The 24,009-nt window shown below is 43.5% G+C and overlaps 1 protein-coding gene across 2 annotated transcripts; it reads right to left on the bottom strand.

The window, feature by feature from the left end:
- Window positions 1–1,003: 1,003 nt before the first annotated feature.
- LOC101166182 (somatostatin-like receptor F_48D10.1) lies at window positions 1,004–22,401 on the bottom strand. Of its 2 annotated transcripts, XM_023959567.1 has the most exons (6): window positions 21,259–22,401; window positions 17,554–17,694; window positions 17,187–17,459; window positions 4,876–5,022; window positions 3,057–3,279; window positions 1,004–1,249 (listed from the first exon to the last, which is right to left on the bottom strand). In XM_023959567.1, the coding sequence occupies exons 1-5, from the start codon at window positions 21,826–21,828 to the stop codon at window positions 3,067–3,069; spliced, it is 1,344 nt and encodes a 447-aa protein (XP_023815335.1). In that variant the 5' UTR covers window positions 21,829–22,401; the 3' UTR covers window positions 1,004–1,249; window positions 3,057–3,066. The 2 variants fall into 2 exon arrangements, with proteins under 2 accessions (XP_023815335.1, XP_023815334.1); XM_023959566.1 differs by lacking the exon at window positions 1,004–1,249 and having other exon boundaries at window positions 2,125–3,279.
- Window positions 22,402–24,009: the final 1,608 nt, after the last annotated feature.

Genomic DNA, 24,009 nt, shown 5'->3' on the forward strand with positions numbered 1-24,009 from the left:
GGTTATTCGAGGATCTTACATTGTCCCTATATGAATTAAGTGTTATTGGGCCCTGCAATAGACTGACATACCTGTCCAGGATATACCCCTCCTTCACCCGACAGCAGTCAGACTAGGATCCTGCTGTCCCTTATTCACAAAAGGAATGGCTTAAGAAAATTGAACGTAGTTCTTTGTTGTTTTTTTTTTTAAACAGGGACATTGCACATTAAAAAACATCTCAAATGCACTAGTTAGCCAAAAGATTTTTTCTTTTCTTCATTTGTTGTCAGAGGTTGTAAATTTGTCTTGAATACAAAGAGAAAATATTAACAAGAATACAATGTAAAGTTATCTGAGAATTCAAACTAAATATCAACATAAGTCTGCACAAAACACAATGTAAATGTAGAGGCACAGTAGTTGCTGTTAAGGATTCTTTATTTTTCCACTTGTCATTTGCATGTTGGAAATACACCAATCTTTTTGAAATTGCCCCCCCGAGGGCTCAATAAGAACTGACACAAGGAAAGAGTAAGAGGAAAATGATGGACTTCAGTAGCATCTGTTGCTCCTGTGAGAAGTTGATCTTGTATTAAATTAAGCCTTACAGATGCAGAGCAACCATCACGCTGCAGGGCTGCTACCTACTGCTACACCATGGTTTGAAATGCCATGGAAAGATTCAAAGAATCTTCACATCTTTTGTTCACCAAAATGCATGCAGGAACTGAGACATGCATGCTTCTGCCCCTCCTTATAAACATGGAGCCAGGCAGTGGACCAGCTTGTTCATGTACAGAGAAAAGCATGGATCTTCATATTGAACTAATGTGCTGTTTATTTGCTGTGCTGATGCATAAACAGAGACGGTGATGATAAATTCATTTTATTTAAAACAGACATGGGTCAATGACAGAGGCAAACAACAGAACTTTATAGGCTGGACAGTTTTCCCTTGAAATACTGACCCAAGCTAGACTTAAACAAAGGGAACCCCCCCCCCCCCCCCCCCCCCCATGGATGTTCTAACCTCGCTCAGTGTTACAGGTTCTAACACTTTTATCAGATTCAACTGTTATGGATTCTTTTATTTTTTGCAGAACTGAAGGCTGGACTACACAAAGACAGCATCCATCAGAGCAGAAGATGTTAGCCTTGGTCAACAAAAGACAAAGCTGTTCACTTTGTTGCTATACCTTCTTGCATCATTTTTATGGGTAGCAGCAAATTTAAATTGGTCCACCAGCCAATCAGAAAAGAGCTTTTTCTGTAAAAAAAAAAAAAAAAAGGTAGAATTAAAAATGTGCACTAAATGGGAATATGACATTGAAAGATAAAGGGTACTGAGCAATTGAATTTCCCCAACATGGGATCAATAGAGATTATCGCATCTCATAAGGTTTGGCATGAACCCACATCATCACCAGGACGATTTTGTTGTACAAAACACAACAGGCTTACCACCAGCACATATGACAAGCAAAGACAGCGGCATGGAGCTTCACTGTGTGAGCAGAGCTGTTGGTGCCACAAGATAAATTAATACAGTGCATGTGTGCACATGAATGCAGAAACACGCGTGTCCATGTGTGTCAGTCTCTAAACAAAGAACATTTTTAAGTACACAATTCTTGTGCGTATAAATTGCAGTTACATGTGACGGCAACCCCCCCCCTCCCCCCAGTGGCAAATGTTTGTTTATTAGCTGATTTAAAGGAGCAGCACTTATATACAGTATTTAAACTTGTCAACAGTGTTAAATGAGGAGACCTCTTTATCCAAGACTCTGTCACTGCATGTCTGAGATCAGAGCACATGACAGATAAAAGCAGGAGCATCAATTAAAGCCTCAGTCACAACTGCCCTTACAGGTGGATTTGGGTTGTCTGCGAGTGAAAAATGGGCAAATCTGTACGTCACATGCAGATGGTCCACAGAAACCTTTAAGATTTGAGGCCACCCAGTGAGATTGGAAGGCAAAACGTTCATGCACGTTTTTCCTTTGGGCATGCTTTCAGGGCGACAGGTTGTCGTGAAAACTTCAGACATATTTAAGGGTAAGTAAGGCTGAAGTAGCTGAGATGTAGGCATCACCTACAGACCCCCCCCCCCCCCCCCCCCCCCCCCCCCCGCAAACCCTGTTCAATGCGCAGGAAGCCTGTTTGTGCTGTTCACATTGTCATGTATGTCATAAGAACGTGTAACTTCCATTATCATTACAACTACATCGCGATCGCACACACGACCATCCTACGTTCAACTTTCATGAGGTGGCCCTCAGGGCAACTGCAAAAGACCCCTAATATTGCTGACCTTCCTCTCTACAACCCTCTATGGGCCTTTACAACCCAAAAACCTGCAGCACCCCCCATGTGGGTTGACCCTACAGATAACAAAGTGACTAAGGCTTTACGGTTAAGAGCTGAAACGTTATCATTTTTATCCTTGTTTTATTTTTGAATGAACTCTAGAATCTGGTCTTTGATTCATTTCTATCTTGTTCAGGCATTTTTAAACATTTTGTCAGTGATGCTGAAGCAGGGCTTCTCTCTTCCTCCCTGAAAACAAAGTTTTATCTGGTGAGCCATGTTCCTTCTTTTTCACCACCCTTAGTCAAAATCCAGGTGTGCAGGATAGTTTGGTCTGTTTTAGTCCTTTCTTCAGCTTGACCTTGGTAACTACCTACTGTCCTCCCCTTTAATGTTTTACTTAAGTAATAGAAATCCTTAAAACTGATGCATTGTGTGACTTATGTTTCTGACCTCTAATGCTATAAACAGGCTTTCTTGTAGATGTAACATAACTGAGTGTTTATCTGGGATATCTTTTACCCATGCCAGTTGTACATTACACCTTTTTCTTTTAGTATAACCCATTTAAGTTGTGCTTCTTCCTGACCCACTGCCCCTATGAACACAAGGTTTGTATCGTCAATTTCTATTTGACTAGTTACAAGAATCTTTGTTATGATGGGTTCTTCAGCCTTACAGGAGATGGAAGCCAGACATAATGTTTCAGATTATAATATATTCAAAGTTTGGTTATCCATCAGATGATGTGGTCTTCCTCAGCACCTCTGCACATCTAAGATCCAGACTGCTGCTCCAGTGGACCCAAGGGCCAATGGGGTGGGGGCTGCTGGTCAGAGCCCTGACTAGATGTTTCTGGTACACATTCTGCTGAGGTCAGCATGGTTGTAGGTCCTGTGCAGACGGACAGAATCTGACAGGGCTTGGATGGGTGGTGCAGGTCTGCAGCTGTATGAGGGGGTGGTGAGTCGGTATGTTGAGGACAGATCTTTAAGAAGAAGAAGACAAACATGGAAGCATGAAAGACGGAGCCACAGAGGGAAAAAAGACGAGAAATCAGATTAATATGGGACGGAGTTCTGATAACTGAACAAAGCATCCAGAAAAAAAACGTGATTAAAACAGAGATGTGCAGCAGCATTCTGGACCATCTACAGAGGCTTAATGGTACAGCTGGTCGTCCTATCAGACCCTCTGTCAAAAATATCTTCACCTTTACAATTTTGCTAGAACAAGCGAGAGTTTAGGTCTTCATATGTTTGTTTGCACTGAAGCAACAGAAACAAAAGGAAGAAAAGTCAACCCTGACAATAATTCACAACAGCTCAAAAATGAACTGGATTTAATCTTTGACACATTGTTAAAATTACAACACAGAGTTACTTTTCATTTGTCTTTAGACACTCCTGTTGAAGGTAACAGGTGTGGACAATATAGCCACCCATGCAATCAGTCAAAATGAAGGACTCAACTGGTGTTTATCTATCTTTATCTGAGTTTGGAGAAAAGAAAAATATGTAAAAAGGAGTCTTTTAGTCTGAGAGAAAAAATGCATTTACCTTAATGTGGGACCAGTGCAGGAAGACACATGATATTGCCCCCCTGTAGTTGCATTTTTTATTTATTCATATTATATACATGAAATGCTTCAGAAAAAAATCAAATGAGTTTAATTTTGTTAAGCCACTTAAATAAATAAAAATGTTTTCTTTTTACTAAACCAGACATATTTTTGAAATTATAATTTATGTATTATTACTTATTTAAAGTTTTCATCATGGAGTCTTCATTGTCAAGTCTTTATTGTGTATTCTCATTGTAAAGTTTCCATAGTGAAATATTATGAAGTGTTTATTATAGAGTTTTGAGCACAGAGTCTTCATAATGGGGTCATCATTATTGGATCTTCAATACGAAGTCTTTATCTTAAAGATAAAGACTTTATTATAAAGTGTTTATCATCAAGTCTTCCTCATTGAGTCTTCATGAAGAAGTCTTTACTACAGGCATGTTTTATCACTCCAGTTCAAAAGAAATATACACTAAAATAATTAACGCAATATCTTTTATCTTGCTCTGACCCATATAATGCATAAGCAATGTTACATGTTCAAGCTGCCTGTTTAGTTTCAATGTACCAAAGCGATCAGAAGTCCTATAGCGCGATTTGAGCGTCAGGTGCGGCGCGTCGGTCTGGCAGCAGCACAATTTGAGCATTCAAAAATCTCAACTTTGACATGTTTATAATAAATCAATCTGATCTCTTGACATCATCCGTGTCTTCCATTCATTGTAACTGAGATTTACACAGACACCACTCCATGTAGCCATCAGACTAAAAACATTTGGCGGTAGCTCCTCTAACATGCATCTGGGGCGCCAAGCTTATGAACACATCTTTGGATTGGCGTCAAGCAGATAATTCGCCACATATCAGGCTCCTGACCTGAATCTGATGTGAGAATCGCATTCACCACCACACTGGCACACACGCCAGCTGATTGATGAGAAGACCCTAACTCACTGATGGATTTCACAAGTCCCCCCCCCCCCCCCCCCCCATATCAGCTCCTCACACAGATACCTGGCTGTTCTGGAGATGGCAGTGCACCTCATTCTGTGGGGAAAGCAAGATGCAGTCCTGAGCTGTGCTTTTCTCTGTGCGAGGGGCACTGGGATCGCCATCATCCACGCCACTGACAGTGCACCGCAGGCTCCTTACACACAGCACCTGCAGGGCACAACAAAGCACAGACACACACAGACTATCAGGGGACAAAAGAATGAGTTGTAGTAATCAGACCTACAGATAAGCAGATTCTGTAAGTAATAAAGAGTGGAACAGTGAATGATGCGGCTAAACAGCGTTAAGGACCGCTGTGGGCTAAGCTCTGGCTTCTCTGTCAGACACGCGTCCAATAAAAAGTCCAAACGTCTGCCTCGCTGCAAAATATTTATTTTCTCCTGCAGGTTTCCAAGCCAAACAGTTCTTACAATCGACAAATTCAATATTCCCGCAGTGATGATATGTGATCATCGCAGCTCGCCCCACTTACTCATCCATTCTGCTTCACCAGTGAGTCAGTGAGCACCACAACCTGGCTGATGGCGCAGCGCTTCATCAGTGCCACCTCCAATGACATAGAAAATCCCAAAGAAAATAACTTTATAACTATAACTGCTAAATAAATGGGGATTTCTCTTCAATATTCAAATTTTTTGAAACCCAATTTATGTAAAAATAAACAAATACTAAGTCCAATTTTTTTAATGGAATTGTGGAAATGAATACACTTTTCCATGATACTCAACATTTTGGGAAAGGGTCAATATATTGGAAAATAACTTTTTCATTTACATGTAACTGTTTTATGTCAGATGGGCAGCTGCTAAATTAGGTGGGTGGAAGTGTTAAAGTGGGTTTCCTAAACTGATAAATTAGTTTATTGATAATAAGGTCTAATCAGCAAATTGTCATCAGCAAACAGTGAAACTGATTTTAAATCTTTTTAAAATTTTGCTTAGGGTAAGGATGTATATGATGAAGAGGCATGACACAGGAGGGCTGAAGCATAAAGGCCCGTACACACCGGGACGAATATTCGCCAGGCGTTATTCGCCAGCGTTTTTCGCCATGTTTTTTGTGTTCACACCCAGGCGATCTTCGCTGACGATGAGCCGAGCAAACATGCAATTTCAGTCCCTGACATTAGATGGCGCTTAATGTAAAACAGATATACTCCTGTACACAAGGTGGATCTGCGCAACTTTACGCTTCTTAAAGTCGCTTTTCACTCAGAAGAGAGCAAGTATTTATGCGCTTGTCAGAATCAAACAAAGAAAACATGAATATTTCAAGCACCAGTAACTCTAACTGGTGCTTGGTTCGGGTATATTTTAGAATGTCCGTCATTATTTCTTCGCGGCTGTGTAGACGCTACTTGGCGTCTATCTTCTTCGCTGGTATGTGTGCTCAGAAAGGCAGTTTTGTGTTTGAGCGCCCCCAAGTAGTGTTTTACTGTAACTTCAGAAGCTCCAGACACGTGTGCAAAAGCACCATTCTCATTGGTCGAACAGATTTCGACGCGGCACGTCAAACCAAAAAAACGTACCCGAGGCGTTTTTTAAAAAGTGACGCTTTGACGCGTGGCGTTTTTTCGCATCGGTGTGCACACTCACATTGGTGCCCTTTGTTTAGTCACGAAGCGTTAAACGTCGGCGAAAATCGCAGGGCGAAATTCGTCCTGGTGTGAACAGGCCTTAAGGCTGAAAGTGAGTGCAGCCTAAGACCGGGGATGGATATAATCTACTCAGGAGGATAGAGTGGAAGGAGGACAAGACGGATAACAAACCAGAGTTAGCAGCAATGACAGAAGTCATTGAGGATTTGGATGAAAGCTGTTTTTTGCTTTGAAAGCGGCCTGGAAAGGTTCATGAGGGTTATCAGACACAAGGTGAACATGGACGGCAGCAATTTTTTTTCAAAAATGTTAAAGATGAGGGTTACGTTGGAGATGGGGCAAAAATAATTCAGAGGTGGCTGTGGATCTGAAGGTTGCAGATTCAGTTCCCGCCTTGCCTGCCCAAGTGTCAAGGCGTCACTTGAAAGACTCCGAACAGTAATCCTGAAAGTCATTGATTCTAAGGTACGAACAGAACTTGCGATTCTCTGAGGCTGACCACTTTGCCATTGCACCATAGCCGCCCCACAGAACTAATAAAAGTAGTTCTATATCCATCCATTTTCTGAACCTGGTGACTCCCTTTTGGGGTCAAGGGGTTGCTGGAACCTGTTGAGTGAAGGCGAGGTACAGGTCGCAAGTCTGTCGCAGCGCCTTGATAGATCAGTAAAAGTTTATCATTTATTTAAAAAAAATGACAGACTTGGAAATATATAACGGATAAAGGAAAGATGAAGGTTTAAATATCTGATTTCAAATCAAGCATGTTTAAAAATGATGAGAAATTCTAATAAACAATAAAGGGATAAAAGGAATGAGTGAAGCAAATATTTAATAACCAATTATTGATCTATTGATTATTAGAGTGCTTGTAGCTGAGTTTATGTAACCATAAAGTAAACATTAATGATTAAATATTTCAGAATAATTCTGAGTAAATATTACCATGTAAATGTAACTAAGTAAATATTACTGAATAGATGTAACTGAATACATGTGAAAAGCATCAGTTACCGCCCACCTGAGATCTAAGGATATGTTTCAAAATGACTAAATTCAATCATCCACTTGCCCCCATCACACACCTAAAACATAGAAACCTTTTGTGAGTCAAGTCTCAGTGTTGTAAAAATGTTCCAGCCTTTGTTGAAGTTTTTTGCTTTCATGTGGTTCAGATGAATAGGAGGAATGGTTTTCTCTTACCAGCCTGAAGGACAGCAGCACAATGAAGGTGATGAAGATTATGTTTGTCTTCACTCTGCAGCTGCTTAAGTTGATTAAACGTGATGTCTTAATTAAAAAAGTCAAGCTTCATAAATGTTTTTCCACACTGCTCTATCTGCATTTGACAGGATGTAGGTTCTGCAATAGACGGGACAGGTTTTGGCAGCCCCACGGGACTTCAACAATCCCTTTTAGGGTCCCAGTGGATGGATGGATGGATGGATGGATGGATGGATGGATAAGGGATGGATGGATGGATAAGGGATGGATGGATGGATGGATAAGGGATGGATGGATGGATAAGGGATGGATGGATGGATGGATGAAAAATTTAGACCCTACAGTTTTTAATAACTACAGAAGTGTGTCCAACTTGCCATTTTTAATTAAGATTTTTTATTTAGCTGAATGAGTTTCTCTGACAGAACAACATCTTTGAGATGAACCAGTCTGTTTTTAGAATGAACCAGAGTACAGAGACTACCTTATTATAGTTCAATAATGTTGTCACATGTGCCTTGGATTAGATTATTAGAGTACTACAGTATCTAACTACTGCTTTATTTACTGTTGCCTGGGTCGCAAATTTAAAGTGGGGCTGCTGCTCAGTGCTTAGAAAAATCAAAACAAATCTGCGCCACTGTTGGTTTGCTATTATCAAATATATCACAGAGTTTGGAAAGGTCTGAAACCTGCGAATTGGTGCCCCCCGCTGCTGTACGCACTCCTGTCTTTAGCCGCGTCTACATGGGCAAAAGTAATCGGAATGAATGCCTGATTGGAAAGAAAATGCGTCATGTAAACGCGCCGTTCGGAATACTCTGCCCCGATCAGACTCATTCGGATCAGAATTTCTTTCCGATCGAGATAGGTGGGTTATACCGATCGTTTATCCGATCGTGGAGCATGTAAAAGATCATTCCGATCGTGTGTCACTACTGCTCTGGGTTACATCATGCATAGATGGTGTTTCGCTGAGAGAAAGCTTTGGAGTGCATACGGGACCACCAGCTGCTCTGCGGACGCCCCGTGAAAAGCACTGCTCTGCTCTCGCCCCGCTGGGTCTCCCCTCTATTTCACCCCTCACGAGGGAGATTCGGAGTAGGAGCGCTTCGTGCCCCCCGACGCTCACTCGGTCCACTGGCACCCGAGTGAGCAGAGCAGCTGGATTAATAATTTTGTGTCTGAGGGGGGGAAGGGTGCTTTTTTACGAGTGTGTTTTGTTGTTTTGTTATGTGTGGGAGAATTCAGCGAGCCGTCCCGCCGCTCTGGGTTAGCGGCTGCAGGACTCAGGAGGAACCGTGTTCGAACCGAGCTCAGGCCGCTAGCTCACAGAGTGGCTTTGGGGCGGTTTGTGAACTTTTCAGAGCAGAAATAAATGTCGCTCAGTCCTTAGAAACTGTTCAGTCAACGTGGATTTGTGTTTCCAGTTGTGTGTGTTTCCAGTTGTGTCCCGACAAAATAAAGGCTGCTGTTATTCTCACACATTTACGTGTGCGTTACGTTTTGATCAGGCTAATCAAGTTGTTAGCCCGTGTTAGCCTGTCCTAAGCTTTCGTCCAGCTTAATTCTTCCACAAAAAAGCACTGACCACACAGATTAAATATAACGATGAGCGAACAGGCACTTCATAATATTCATAACATTAATAAAAGCACGTTTGGAAGATAGTCTCGTATTACGGAGCTGCTGCACATACTGTCTGTCTGTGGCAGCGGTTTGTTAACAAATTTCCGCATCCGGGTGATTTTACACTACTGCGCAGTGCGCATGCCCAAATTATTCATTCCGACCGAAAGTGTGAGCCATGGGAACGTTTGTTCTAATCGGAAAAAGGTTTTCTGTGCCCATGTGCACGAGTGAATTTTAACCCGACTATTGATCCGATCAAGATATTCTGCCCATGTAACCGCGGCTTTTGAGAAGCTGCCCCAAATGTGTGTGAAGGAAAAGGGGAGGGTTAGTGGGCACAGGCAGCAACGTGAGCACGGAGTTCAACCTTGATTGCTCAGCGCTTGGATTACTCAGCTCCTGCTAATAATATCCTTCTTTATCAACTATTGTAATTTTATTAGGTGCCTTTATTTTCCACCTCAAATGTATTTTTGATCGGGGGGGGCCCAGCGGCGCTGGATGGGCTGCCCATCTACACCTGGGGCTGGGATCGGCCCTTCCCTGGCTCTGGGGCGGGACGGGACAACCCTCTTGGGGCCCCCGGTCGCTCTGGGTGTCATCCGCTTCGGCTGCGGGGTCTGGGGTGGGGTGGGGTGGGGGGTCTTGTCGGCCCTGTCCTGTGGGGGGGCATTCTGGGGGAGGGGGGGGCACTATTGGTACGGGGCAGGGGGGGTTGAGGGGTCGGGGTCTCCGCTGAGGCCATCGGCGGTTCCCCCGGCCGGTTGGCTGCCTCGGTCCCGTCGAGGCCTGACCAGAGCTCTTCTGGGGCCGGCGTTTGGGGGTGGGGGCCTGGGCTTGCTCCGGGGGGGGCGACGCTTTCTGGCTCCTCTCTCTCTGTGTGGGGTGGGTGGTGCTGGGCCTGGGGTGTCGGCGCCTCTGGGGGTGGGGCCACAGGGCTGGGCGGGCCTGGCCCCTTTGCTGGGGGGGGGGGGGGGGACGGCTGTTTGACCACCGGGGGACAGTCTACCAGCTGTCCCCAACTTACCCCCTTCCTCATATAACCTCATATTAGGGTGAGGGGGTGGGGGGCTTAGCCTGCGATGAGCCTTGGGGGGGGGGGGTTACTTGGCAGTGGCCCCCCTCCTATGGTTGCCGTATGGAGTGGACCCCCCTCTTTCGGTTTTATTTGCACCTTAGACATGTAGGGCCCTTGGTAGGGGGGGTGCTTGGACATCACTGCCAGCAAGCAGCAGATGTCCTCCTAGCACCTTACCCGCCAATTTTAACCGCACCTTAGACATTTAGGGCCCCTTGGTGGGGAGGGTGAGGGGACGTCACTGTGAGTAATCAGGAGATGTCGCCTTAGTGCCCTACCCGCCAATTTTAACTGCACCCCCCTTAGTACACACACCCCTCCCCCCTCAATATATACATCCCAACATAAACACACACACATGCACACACACACCCTCTCAAACACACATACACGCACACACATTTTGCAAGGAAGGTGGGACCTAGGACCATCTGTCCCCTACCTCTCCCCTGGTGGGGGGTACGGGCCCCTTTGCAACGGTGGCCGTGTCCCCGGGGTGTCGGCTTCCTGGGCCCGGCGGTGCTCTCTCCGCGCGGTGGGGGGGTTCACATTACATCTGAGCCGGGGGTGTTCGTGTCCCTGGGGTTCTGGTTCTTGCTCCTGAGCACTGGGCCCGGCCAAATTTCCAACTGTGGCGGAGCCTGGTCGGGCCATATTTACAACACCCCTTGTGGGCCCTCTTTTTTCCCCGGGGTTCCAACCGTGGGCCGGGCGGATGGCTGCCTGGAGTGCGGAGTGGGTCTCCCTTGGGGGGTCCTGGCCTGTACCTGGGGTTGGGGCGGGGGGATGCCCGGAACACCTGGGTGTTGGTGGGGTGCTCGTCTGGGGCTGTGGGCGTCCTTCTCCGGTGGAGCCCTGCGTTGGGCTCTCCCGGCGCGGCGGGGGGGCTGCTCTCCTGGTTGGGCTGGGGCGGCGCTCTCTTTCCCTCCGTGCCTCCCTGCTCTCTGGCTCTGGGGGCCTTGCGGCGGTCCTGCTGGCCCTGGCCTGGGTGGCGGGCTTGGTCGCCCGGGCGGTGGTTGTTCCCTGCCGGTTCCCGTGTGGCGTTGGGGGGATTCCGGCTGCCGCTGCTGCTGCGGTGGGGGTCTTGGGGTGGGGATGGCTGGGCACTCTCCCTCCTTCTTTTCACATTCCACCATCCATTTTAGAAGAACATAAACACTCACCTGAGCACAGGTGTTAGCTCACCTTTGCACTAACAGTTTGCATGATTGAATGACTGAAATATTTCACACTAGTTGGTTTTAAGGCATAAGTATGCGTGTGAACACTATCTGTTTAGTGTGCATGTCGACAGGTGGACATTTTTGCAGCTAGCAGGTGTGTTTATAACATTTGAGTGTGTGTGTGGACAGGCCCCGCCCTTTTTGTACTACATTTGAACCTTACTATAATGATTAACAACCAGTAAACTTGTTGCTTTAAGCTGCTTCATGGTCTTATCCCCCTTCCCCTCCTATTATCACCCTCCTACCCCCCCTCTCTCTCTCTAACATCCCTCCCTTTTCTTCCCTCCTTTCCTTTTCCGTCCGGTCCAACACCAAAGATTTTCAAACATGATTAAAATTAATAAAGTTTGGCCTCAATTACAAAAGGGGTTTATTCAGACATACCTTTGGTTTGTCTAACGATTAATAACCCCTCTTGTTAAAGTAAAATATGTCCAACACAAGAGGCCCTCAGCTCTCATCTGTCTGCCCAGCTGTTGGACAGGACAAGTTAAAAAAAAGAAAAAAAAAGAAAATGTATTTTTGATGTTTGCCTGTCGTTTAGGTGGTGTTGGTAACCTTTTTGACATAAAGACAGAAGGTAATGCTGTGCTTTTTGAGGTCATAAATAAACAATAGATAATTTGTTTATGAAAGAATTGAGTTTTTTTTAAATATTGTTACTGTTGGTGTTGCACAAAATTAGGAAAATGCCAAATGTTTTTTGGAGTAATCCCAGTGTCTTGTGACAAAATACTTTGCCAAACATGGAACCAGCAACAGGAGTTCCTAGCCAGACAAAGCCGGCGGGGTTTGCTACTTTGTTGCTGAAGCACGGTCAACAGCGCCAATGTCTGAACTCTGCAACCAAGGCCATCATGTCACGGCTACAAATCAACCCATCTGCAAGTGATGCATCCGGTGCGATTCCTCCGGTCGCTCAGTGATTAGCAGCTGCCGGAGGTGGCGCCTCTGGAGCAACGCTCACTGACGCACAGAGACCTAGAAGACATTACCCTTCCCCTCGTATGCTGTTCTCATACAACAGCTTTGGGCAGTGTGTAACCCTTATGCTATCCTAGGCACTTTAACGTTGGGAGTTGGGTCATTTAGACCCACCAGACAGTGAGCTAAACCTTTTTTCTTCAATGATTTTCGATCTCCACTGGTATCCATGGATTACATGAAATCTTTCCACCTTTATCCACCTTTGTCATGGTAGGGAGAACACGTCAATGTAAGGGTGGGGTCATCTAGCACAAGGGTTAAGCATCCAGTAGACGGCAAAGGCCCCGGGGAGCAGCTATACATGAGCGCAGCCGCCTACTCGTTGTGATTCCGGACTCTGTTGGCGTGCACAGGCTGGACAATGAGCTCTCTGACGGCTTTTCTTGAGGGACTCACTGCAGAGCTGCAGCGGGACTCGCGTGCCACGACAGGGGATTATCCTTGGATCAACTTATAGCTCTCACCATCAAACTGGATAACCTGCTGAGAACCAGGCGACCGCGCAATCCAGCCTTAGCGAACGTCATGCCCGTCTTACCGTTTCTCCCAGGGCCCGCTGGCTCCAAACACGAGGCCATGCAACTCGGCTCCATCCAGAGGAGAAAGCTGGGTGGTATTGTTTATGCCTTCCTTACTGCCTCTGCCTTCCTTACTGAGTCTTATATATGGACCTGATCTTCCTGATCCTGTTTCTGACTGTTTGCCTGCCGCCCGCCCCGGCTCTCGCCTGGATCCTGATTACCCCTTTTATTTCTCTTTTGCTCTCATGCTTCTAATTGAAACCTGCCTGCCTGACCCTGATTTAGCTTTGTGTATTTTTAGCTGAGTTTTGGCTTTTCAGTGAAGAATTTTGAAGTTCTCTGATAAAAATCATTTTTTTGACATGTACCTGTGGCATTTTTCTTATGAAAGAGAACTTATGTAATAAATCATTTTGCATTTCTGCAAAATCGCTGTCAATCAAAGACGCTCAGTTTAAATTAATGAGCTGTTGTAATGTCACAACAGCCCAGGAGCGCATGCGTATTGCGCAAACTGCCTGATTTTTCCTGTCCAGCGTGCACAAGCTCAGGAGAAGAGAGTATGGCACATTGCTGCGCTCCCCGCATGCATTTTGAGTGCATTCATCCACCTTCGGATCTCTGTCTGGTCACCAGCTCGCCTCCCGGGAGCCAGCATAGTAATTGGGATTGCACCAGCTCCTTCTGCCCTGTGAAAGACTGTCCATGGTGTACTCGCCTTCGTCCAACCGTAGTCGATTCTGTTGGGCGATTTGGGATCAGACTGGTACCAAATCTCGCTGCGTTGCCTCCAGACTTTTGCGCCGCATCCATCGCTCAAATCGCTCCACAGATCGCGCCTGTACCATTGACTTAATATTAAAACTTGCTGCCTCTGCCCCCAATCGCATTTGATTTGAACGCAGTTTAACCATAACCTGTAATCCCAAACTTAACCCTTCCTCTGGAAAATTACGTGCGAGTAGTTACTTTCTTTCCAGCATTTCATTTTATTTACTGTACAAGGTAATTCAACACATTTTTAGTTTCAGAGACTACTGTCAGTTTGTGTCGTTTGTGCCCCCGCCCTGGTGTCAAGCTCTTCATTCATGCAAGAAGAAGCTTGCAGAAAAGGGGGATCGAGGACGGGGCTATTCAGGTCAGCACCGATGGCCACGCCCATGTAGAGAAGATTTTGGCAACAGACACAACAAATAAACATGAAATATGACTTTTAAAGGCATTTTAAAAAATGTCATGGGGGACTTTAAGGAGTTTCTGAAGTGCTCAAATAAGTTGTGCTCCCGCTGTTCATTTGTGTATTGTTGCTCACATGGAAATTGCAGTTTAAGGGCAAAGGTCCAGGTTGTGTCTCATGATGGACACAAATATCTGATGGATTGGATGGAGAAGATCTTCAGATCTCTGAGAGGATGTGCAAATGAGAGGATGCCTGTCCTTCTCCCCACACAGATAAATGTTTCAGTTACAACAGTGTTGGACTAAAATATTTATAAAATAGTTCATATCTTCAATACCCCCACCCCCCTCTGCTCAGCTCTGAATCAAACCTCAGATGAACTTCAGCAACATTTTCAAACATTTGTTCAAACATGTTCAAACAGTTCAAACATGCTGGTGAGGATAAGCCACATGAAGAAGTGTGTGTTAGGAGAAGAGCAGAAAGTATGGGGGGGTTGAAAATGTTTGCAATTAAAATTGTGAAATCACTGCAAAGACACCTTGAGTTTTTTCTTTAGTGTTTGTTTCTATCACTTTGAGTGTTGAAGGAGGAAGAATAATCTCTTTCTGTTTATCCTCTGTAGTTTTCAAGGCTTATCTGTTGAAGCTCTAATGTCTCTGTGAAGATTGTGTCCTTTAGTTTGCTTTGTTTGATCTCGCTTCTGTTGTTTTCACATGTTCTGTTTTCAGGCTTTTCCCTGTCCACCCCCAAGTGCTGCCCCCACATTACTGTCTCTCCTATTTCTATTTGATAATAATCCACTGCTGGCTTCAGTATATCCTCCTCAGTGTTTTTAGGTCTCTGTTTGTTTCACATCAGCTTTGTCAGCTGTTGTGTTCATGCAGTTTTTAAATTTTAAGATTATTTATCCATCCATCCATCCATCCATCCATCCATCCATCCATCCATCCATCCATCCATCCATCCATCCATCCATCCAGACTTCCCTCTCCACAGCCATTTTCTCCAACTCCTCCAGGAGAACCACAAGGCGTTCCTAGGCCAGTGGGGAGAATAGTCTCTCCAGCATGTCCTGCGTTTCCCTGCAGTTTTCTCCAATGGGACATGCCCGTAACACCTCCCCCAGGGAGGCATCCAGGAGACATCCAGACTAGATGTCTGAGCCACCTTAACTGGCTCCTCTCAACGTGGAGGAGAAGTAGAGATGTCCAGCCTGACATCTCCTTCTCGACATGGCATGGATTTTTTAACTGAAAGTGTTGCTCAGTAGTGATTCATGTAGACGGATGGAAATGACGCCTACGACACATCAGTTATCAAGCACACTGACAGTCTGATAATGGTCTAGCTGTTTGACCCGCGTTTTGAATAGAAAAGGTGTGGCACTTTATAACTTTATAACAGCTTTATAACAGACCACACATTGTTACCAGGGTGGGTCGAGTGTTGTGATGAAAATCCCGGCTTGGCTTATTCAACTGTTTTGGAACGGCTCGCTAAGAAGAGTCTCTTTTGGCCCTCAAACAGCTCTTTTTTTTTTTTTTGCTTTATTTAACTTATTATTAACAATATAAGATCATGCAGAAAATGAATAACTAATGTAAAAAAATGTGTTTTTATTAATACAAGTGTATATTATACATATTGTTATTTAATTATTCCAGATAAAATGTACAAAATAGAAGATAAACCAAAACCAGCTATTAATAATTCAACTTTTAATTATTTATATTTTTATATTTCTCCTTTTTGACAACTTTGAAGTCAATCAACACAAAACACTGGAACCACAATCCAGAATAAAAGTTAAAATGTGCAAGCCAAATAAAATTCTTCCATTAACTCAGTTTGGTATTTAGAAATACCAAATGTATCAGTTTTGGAAGAGCTGATCTGGTTTTGTCTGTATTGATCTGCTCTCTTCTGGAGAAAATTCTCTCAAGTGTCTGTACAGGTTGGTTGTGGAGCTGGTTTTATATGCAGGCTCTACAATCTTCTGTGATCTTTTATTATCAATAAAAGTCAATTGGTTCCATATTAAACATTTTTCCTACATTTTGTATTGTTGTAGTCTCTAGTTACCCCATTGCTTTCTCAGTGTCTACCTTTTACTTAGTTCATGCTGCTGCACATGTACCCCCCCCCCCCCCCCGCTAAGTGCAAACATCCCCCACCCCCATTTTATTTGTGACTGACACATTACTAGTGGAGATAAGCATGATCATAGTTGCCAATTGTTTATCCAAAGTCAATGTTGCTATACAACATATGTGCCACATTAAATGTTGGCACAAAAATTGACAATTACACACCATGATCAAACATTTCAGAGAAACATTGACTGAACTTTAAAATCTTCTTGAAGTAATGAGGTTTTGACTGCATGTGTGCTCAGATGTATTAATAACAGACAATCAGCAGATGTACATTTATAACTGAAATGATGCGAGCAGAGAGTCAATCTCAGCCCAGTTGGTGACTGAGAGCCCAGACACCCTGCAGACGAACCCCACTCAAGCTGCTCAGAAGACACCTCTGCTCCTCTATTTTAAAGAAGGTCAAAGTTTTTTTATTAAGGTTTTAGTTCCAGCTCCTTTGCCTTTTGGAACCTACACCCCTGATTCCTGACAGTATTAAAAATAGTTTCAAAAATAGGGTAAGAAAGTGTAGGTTATTTTTTTATGTTTGCTTTTGTAGATATGACGTGATCCTGCACAAAGATCACTGTGGACTTTAAAGTCACACAGGGATATTTTGTGAGGAGTTAAATTCTGCAAAGAATACTATAATAAACCCTCTGCCTGCCTCTTGCAGGAACACACTGAAGTCTCTCTGTTTCACTCTTAGACGGTTTTGGACCAACCTTTCTGAAGCTCTGCTTGAAGTTGTCTGACAGGAAGCCGTACAGCAGCGGGTTGGCACATGAGTTGGCATAGGACAAGATCACAGCAAAGAAGTAGATCCCAGCAGTGCTGCTAGACTCTGGTATGATGACCACCAGGTTGACCATGTTGATGATGAAGAATGGCAACCAGCAGAGCACAAAAACGACCACAATCACCACCACCATCCGGGTCACCTTTCGCTCTGAACGGCGGCGTTTAGCAAAGCCAACCCGCGCCCCAGATGACTTCACCTGATGAGGGTGAGAAGATGGTGAGAGGAACATCTTAGTCCAAGAATAACTTTTTTCATCATCTGATTCGAGGTTTTCTCACATGATTTCCCACCTTCACTATGATCAGCAAATAACAGAGGCAGATGATGACCAGTGGTCCGAAGAAGCCCACTGTAGAGGTATAGATGATGAAGGCTGTCGACCACACATCCTTTGGCTCCGGCCAGATCATGTTACAGGAGTTGAAAGTGTCCTAAAGAAGACAACACATGAGTGACACAGAAATTGAAGCTGCAACAGAATCTGTCTCTAGACTTCGAGATGAGGAGTATAAAAGCTTAATGCATGGGAGGCAAATCGGTGCAATTCATGGACATTGGCTCATATAGCTCTTGGCACAGCTTTAAATTAGTTTCTGCTGCATAGAAGGAAAAGGTTAGAAACTGGAACTTTGCTGTGGCAAGAAATGAAGGTTAGAAGTCACTGACTAGATTTAGTTCCGGAAGCAATGAAATTCTTACTTTGTTGTTTGCTCTGTGCCAAAGTATACAAACAAATACACACAAAATTGACTACAAAAGCTAAGTTCAAATGCAAAATATAATAAAAGCAGACATGCAATGAGTACATAGTAAGCAATGGGTTGCTGGAGCCTGTCCCAGCCACAGTTGGGCAAAGGCGGGGTTCACCCTGGACAGATTCCCAGTCCAACTGTTGGTAACTTGGGCTTAGATGGTGATCCATTTTGATTCACAAATAAAGATCAACGATCCACAGATCAAACCATGATAATTACTATTAATAGTTGCTATATTTATGTATTTTTATAGTATGTATGAAAAATTAATATGTTTTAAAGACCATCATTTATACCTTTATTTAGGAGAATCAGTGGCTTTGGTGTTGTTGTAGAGCGGTTCACATCCAATCTTGGGCTTTTAGGGAAGTGCTATACAAGTTTACACCAAGTTTATACCTTAAACAGTGTCACACTTAAAAGTTTTTCTGTCAACTTCCTGGTTACTTCAGCAGTAAAAAAAAACACAAACATCACTGTTGCTTCGTTTCATTTATCAACAATCATAAAAATGTTCTCTACAATTTTTCCATCCTCAAAGTTTTGCTGACTAAACTGACAGTAGATAGAGAACAAGAGGATTGTAAATTAGACACAGCATCACCAACAAAAAAATGGAAAGGTAACAACTTGAAAACACTCCCAAGCTTTTAATCTTAACTCATGACAGTGTTTTCAATAGATATGTTATGCAAACTGCCTTTTTTATCTTTAGTGGAGATGCCACAAAACTTCTACACTTAGATGAACATTTTGCATACGCGTTCCAAAATGAAACTTCTCCGCCTTCCTAGCAGACATAACATAATTGATCAAAATATCTTCTTAATTTTTACATCCATTACTTGAATCACTTAAAATCTAACACCACCCTGTAATTTTAGAGCAAAAATTACATAAACTGAAGGATTTCTTTACTTCTTTTACTTTACTATTTGTCAAACTTGAAGACTCTGTTGTTCATAAAAGAAATCTGTAATCATCAGCAGGTTGTTTAGATTTTCTTTTTAATCATACTTTAAACATAACAGATACACTGAAGGAACAGGATGAAATGGTTATTATAAAGAGAAAATTAAAGTCAAAGTTTCAAAAGAGAACATAAATAAAACAGAACATCAACCTGCTTTATCAGTTTCATTTAAAAACAAAGCATTAATTCTACAAATAAACTCTAATGTTTTCCCGTTTTACAGAACAAACCTGCTGTGCAGGTCTTACCTTTGTTACTTTGGCTGGAGAATTATCGTTTATTTCAGAGATTGAAATATGCTTGGTGACTCTGCTTCAGCTAATAAAAAAGGTTGGTGGTTGTTCTGTTTTTTGTGGGATTTAAAATGACTGAAATACCCCCTTCGGCCAAATAATAAGACTATTTTACACAGAAATACCTTAGGCGTTTAACTTTTAAAGTGTTTTTTCAATTTTTTAAAAGAAAATGACATTGCATAAAAATTTTAAATTGGTATGAACACGTTGTTATTGTCAGCCACAGGCTGTCGTGTCCTTGGGTAAGACACTTCACCCTGCCCGCCTCCAGTGCAGCTCCACTGGTGTGTGAATGTGTATGAATGTCCCGGTGATGGTCAGAGGGGCCGTAGGCGCAAACTGGCAGCCACGCCTCTGTCAGTCGGCCCCAGGGCAGCTGTGGTTACGACAGTGGTTACCATCACCAGGAATTAATGAGGAGTTAATGAATAATGGCCATGATGGAAAAGTGCAGATAAATCCAATCCATTATTATTTATTATTATCATCTAACTGTAAACCCATTTTCAAACATATATATATATATATATATATATATATATATATATATATATATATATATATATATATATATATATATATATATATATTTAAAATAACAATGAATTAATCTTGTTGTATTTATCCGCCACGTCTTAAAGGTCAGTCCTGTTTACATTTAGGTGACAGACGGAACAGCTCTGCTGCAGGTGTAACAGGTTTATCCTTCGTTCTTACTGGGTGTTGTTAAAAATCGCTACATGTCCCTGTGTTTCATCAGCCAAAACTTAACACGACACAGGTGAAGTGACCGCGGGGGAGCAGTGTGTCTCGCGTGTGCTTGTTTACATCATGTGCAGACAGCAAATAACAGAGGAAGAGAAGACCAAAAACATTTCATGCAAAGGCTTGCTGATAAACATGACTACATTTATGCAAATGTTTACTTGGTTTCTAATTTTTGCGGGTAAAAATCACAATTTTCTCGTATTTATTTCTCCTGTTTGGTTAGGTTCAGGTTTGACTTCTCATGTTTGATATTTGAGTTAGTTTGTGTTTTGTTTCTTTCCACCTTGGTTTGACTCTAACATTTTATTAACTTTCTTTAATAAACTATTCCTTTTTGCTTGAGTGAAATGTCTTCACTTGGATAATATATATATATATATATATATATATATTTATATTTTTGTACTGGTTTATCCCCATCATTTTATGTGAGACAACTAGCAGAATTGTTCGTTAGCTTATTCATTCATTCATTCATTCATTCATTCATTCATTCATTCATTCATTCATTCATCCATCCATCCATCCATCCATCCATCCATCCATCCATCCATCCATCCATCCATTCATTCATTCATTCATTCATTCATTCATTCATTCATCCATCCATCCATCCATCCATCCATCCATCCATCCATCCATCCATCCATCCATCCATCCATTCATTCATTCCTCTTCTTAAACCCGTTTTGGCCCTTTCAGGGTCACGGGGCTGCCGGAGCCTATCCTGGCCACTCGTGGGTAAAGGCAGGGGACATCCTGGACAGGTTGCCAGTCTGTCACAGGGCCATCATTTTGACTAACCAGTTAACCTATGAAGCATGTTTTTGGATGGTGGGAGAAAGCCGGAGTTCCTGGAGAAAACCCACGCATGCATGGGGAGAACATGCAAACTCCACACAGAAAGGTCCCCCACTGGTGTTCTGTTTCAGGTCCCCCAGCTGGGACTTGAACCTCTCTTGCTGTGAGGCAAGAGTGCTAACCTTGCTGAACCGATTACTATCAAATACTTTTTTGCCTCGCATTAATTTTTCTGTTCTATTTGTGATGTAAATGTTTGCTTTTATTGTTTTAATTCTTGTCTATTTTTGTGAGACACCTTGCATAATTTTGTGTAGGAATTGTTCTTCAAAAACTGTCTTAGCTTGTTCACATCTATAACTGGGAAAACAATGGGGAGGGGGGGTTACAGGTGTACTGTACCTGTACATCAGAGAAGATGACCACTGGTAGGACCACCACAAAGGACACAGCCCACATCGCTGCGCTCACCAATTTGGCCACGCGGGGGTGTCTCCACTTGGTGCTGCGGATTGGATGGACCACTGCCAGGTAACGGTCCATGGACATGACTGTGAGACAGAAGATGGATGTGAACTGGTTCATAGAGTCTGCGGTCATGACAATACGGCACAAGAAGGAACCAAACGGCCAATAGGAGAGCACGTTCTGTGTGGTGAGGAAGGGGAGCCCAATGATATACAGCTCATCTGCAACTGCCAGGTTGAGGATGTAGATGTTGGTGACGGTCTTCATCTTGGCATAGCGGAGCACCACGTAGATGGCCAGTGTGTTTCCAGTCATTCCAAACATAAAGACTGTGAGGGAGATGATGGCTGTCACCACGGTGCTACTGCCCTGAAAGGGGATGGTCTGAGTGGACAAATTGGAGGAGAGGCTTGGGGGGAGATGGCTGGAGTAGAGAAAGGGAGTGGCAGTGGTTTCAGAGGAATTCAGCTCTGGGAAGGTATACCAGTTCTGAGGTTCCATCATGAAGTCCAATGCAGATTTAAGTCCAGCTTTTTAGGTTCAGCTGCATCCCAATCAGCTGGTCAGGGGCTCAAATCCCAAGATGATAGGTCACAATGTCCCTGAACAAAACTTCCACCAGGCTTGAAACGCAATTAAGCCTAGAGACAAAAATTTAATTCTATGTGAAGTCAACAGGTTTGTCTGACTCTCAGACGCTTTAGGGTCCAGCTCCGGTTAAGTAGATGAATCCACGCATGTGGTCACGCTCCAGGTATCACAACAGGAAGATCTGCCGAGCTGCTCCGTAAATCGCGTGGACGTTCGTGCGTCAACCTGTGCCAGCGCGTCCAAAGATACAGACTTCACCTCCGGTGTCCTCTCTGCTCACGAGCGGTTCTGCAGCTTAACTTAAACTGCTGCAGGGAGGCATAGGAGCGCGCGGAGGTCCTCATCTGTTCTGGTCCAAATGTGCAAAGAAACGTTAACTGTTGACGGCATCACGATAATCTTAAAAGCTGCGATGGATGATCTGCAAAGATCTGCATCAAACTTTAGGCTCGCGCAGCTTTTGTGTCATTCACGTGAGTGAAGAGAGGTGCAGCGGCACGCACGCGGAGGGACCGCGAGGAGCAGCCCTCCCCAAGACACACATACACGAGCGCGCGCATACGCAAACACATATGTGCACTCATTACCACATCCATCTTCAGTAATATTATTTATTCATATCGTTATAAATATCAAACAAAAATATGAAAAATCCAACAGGTTTGTCGGGAGCGTCTGTACCCGCGTGCAACTTTCGCGAGCACAAGTTTATTCAGTCACTTCACTGAGATTTAAGGATTACAGATGTTAGATCAGAGAACTGTCAAAAACGGAAAACCTTATCTATTAATGCTCTGTTTTATCGTTTCTTTATTTCACACCTATGTTACCTGGAAGTCACTACTTTAGTGTGGTTTACGTCTGCATTTATGGCACATTTTCAACATATTGCTGCTCTCCCGTGTTTCAGACACTGCAGAGCGTGACTGACTGTCTCAATCTTGTTTTTGCCTTTGAGATTTGGCAAAAATAAAACGAGTCTTAAAATATAGCGATGGCAGAGATCATGTTGATCAGCAGATTGTAGCTTTCTTCAGCCTTTCTTCTGGTTTTTAGAAGAGCAAATGTGTGAAGAAGCTGGAACTTCTGCCTGATTCAGGGAGGTGTTTGCACTCCCTGCTCTGCATGGGGTTTTGCTTGCTTTGAGGAGGACTCTAGAATACCTTTATATGACGCAGTTTTTGTATTTTGTGTTTGTTTCTAACTGCACCTGTGTGTTTTGCAAGTCAGCTGTCACTCTTTCTGGATGTGTCCTTAGCAGAAGTTCTGAGAGGGTTAGACCCCCCCCCTCCTGCTTTTTTCATATTTGTGCTTCCCAAACCAGATTTTACCCAAAACAAATCGTTTAAAACAGGGGTTCTCAAAGTTTTTGTTGCGGAGGGCCAAATTAAGAACTCGACATTAGACCAGGGGCCAATTTTGGGGAAAAATAATGGATAAACAGAAAAAGTGGTTTTTAATAACTTCAATGACCAAGTGTCATTTGTACAGTTAACCAGGTCCTCCAGATGTTTTCCCAGTTGCTCTCGGAGGTTGCTGCGCAGATCTTTGCTCGTTTAGTAATTGTATCATTTGACAGACTTATTTATTCAAACTTTTTCTTTTGTTCTGGACAAACAATGTAAGCTACTTTCAAGCACATTCCTTTTACAAACTCCCCGTCACTTAACCCTTGTGCTATTCTAGGCACTTTAACATTGGGAGTTGGGTCATCTGGACCCCACTAGACAGTGCGCTGAACCTTTTTTCTTCAATGATTTGTGATCTTCACTGGTGTCCATGGATTACCGTAAATTCCGGACTACAAAGCGCACCCGATTACAAGCCGCACCCACCCATTTTTACGTGTTAAACTACTTTTATACATACACAAGCCGCGTCAGAGTACAAGCCGCGCATGTGTTAGGCGATATTGTCATCCTGACAGATCACGGTCAGCTTCCCAGAGTGAGTGCAGTTCATTAGCACGTTGTGGGTGTAGCCAGCTTTGCCTCTGGCTCATGTATTTGAGTGTATCGATATCTGTCAAACAGCATGGACCTGTATTCTGTTCACAAGTTCCTCAGTTATGGTGTTTTTATTTCATTCTTTTTT

This window comes from Oryzias latipes, chromosome 1 (assembly GCF_002234675.1).
Source record: "Oryzias latipes chromosome 1, ASM223467v1".
NCBI classification, from domain to species: Eukaryota; Metazoa; Chordata; class Actinopteri; order Beloniformes; family Adrianichthyidae; genus Oryzias; species Oryzias latipes.

What these genes read in the sequence shown, in the direction of transcription:
- LOC101166182 (XM_023959567.1), bottom strand. Translation starts at nt 21,828, where the DNA reads ATGATGGAACCTCAGAACTGGTATACCTTCCCAGAGCTGAATTCCTCT. An exon ending in ATTTGCTGATCATAGTGAAG is followed by an intron (nt 17,460 to 17,553) that starts GTGGGAAATCAT and finishes CACCCTCATCAG; the next exon opens with GTGAAGTCATCTGGGGCGCG. An exon ending in GCCATCTCCAGAACAGCCAG is followed by an intron (nt 3,280 to 4,875) that starts GTATCTGTGTGA and finishes TTCTTCTTAAAG; the next exon opens with ATCTGTCCTCAACATACCGA.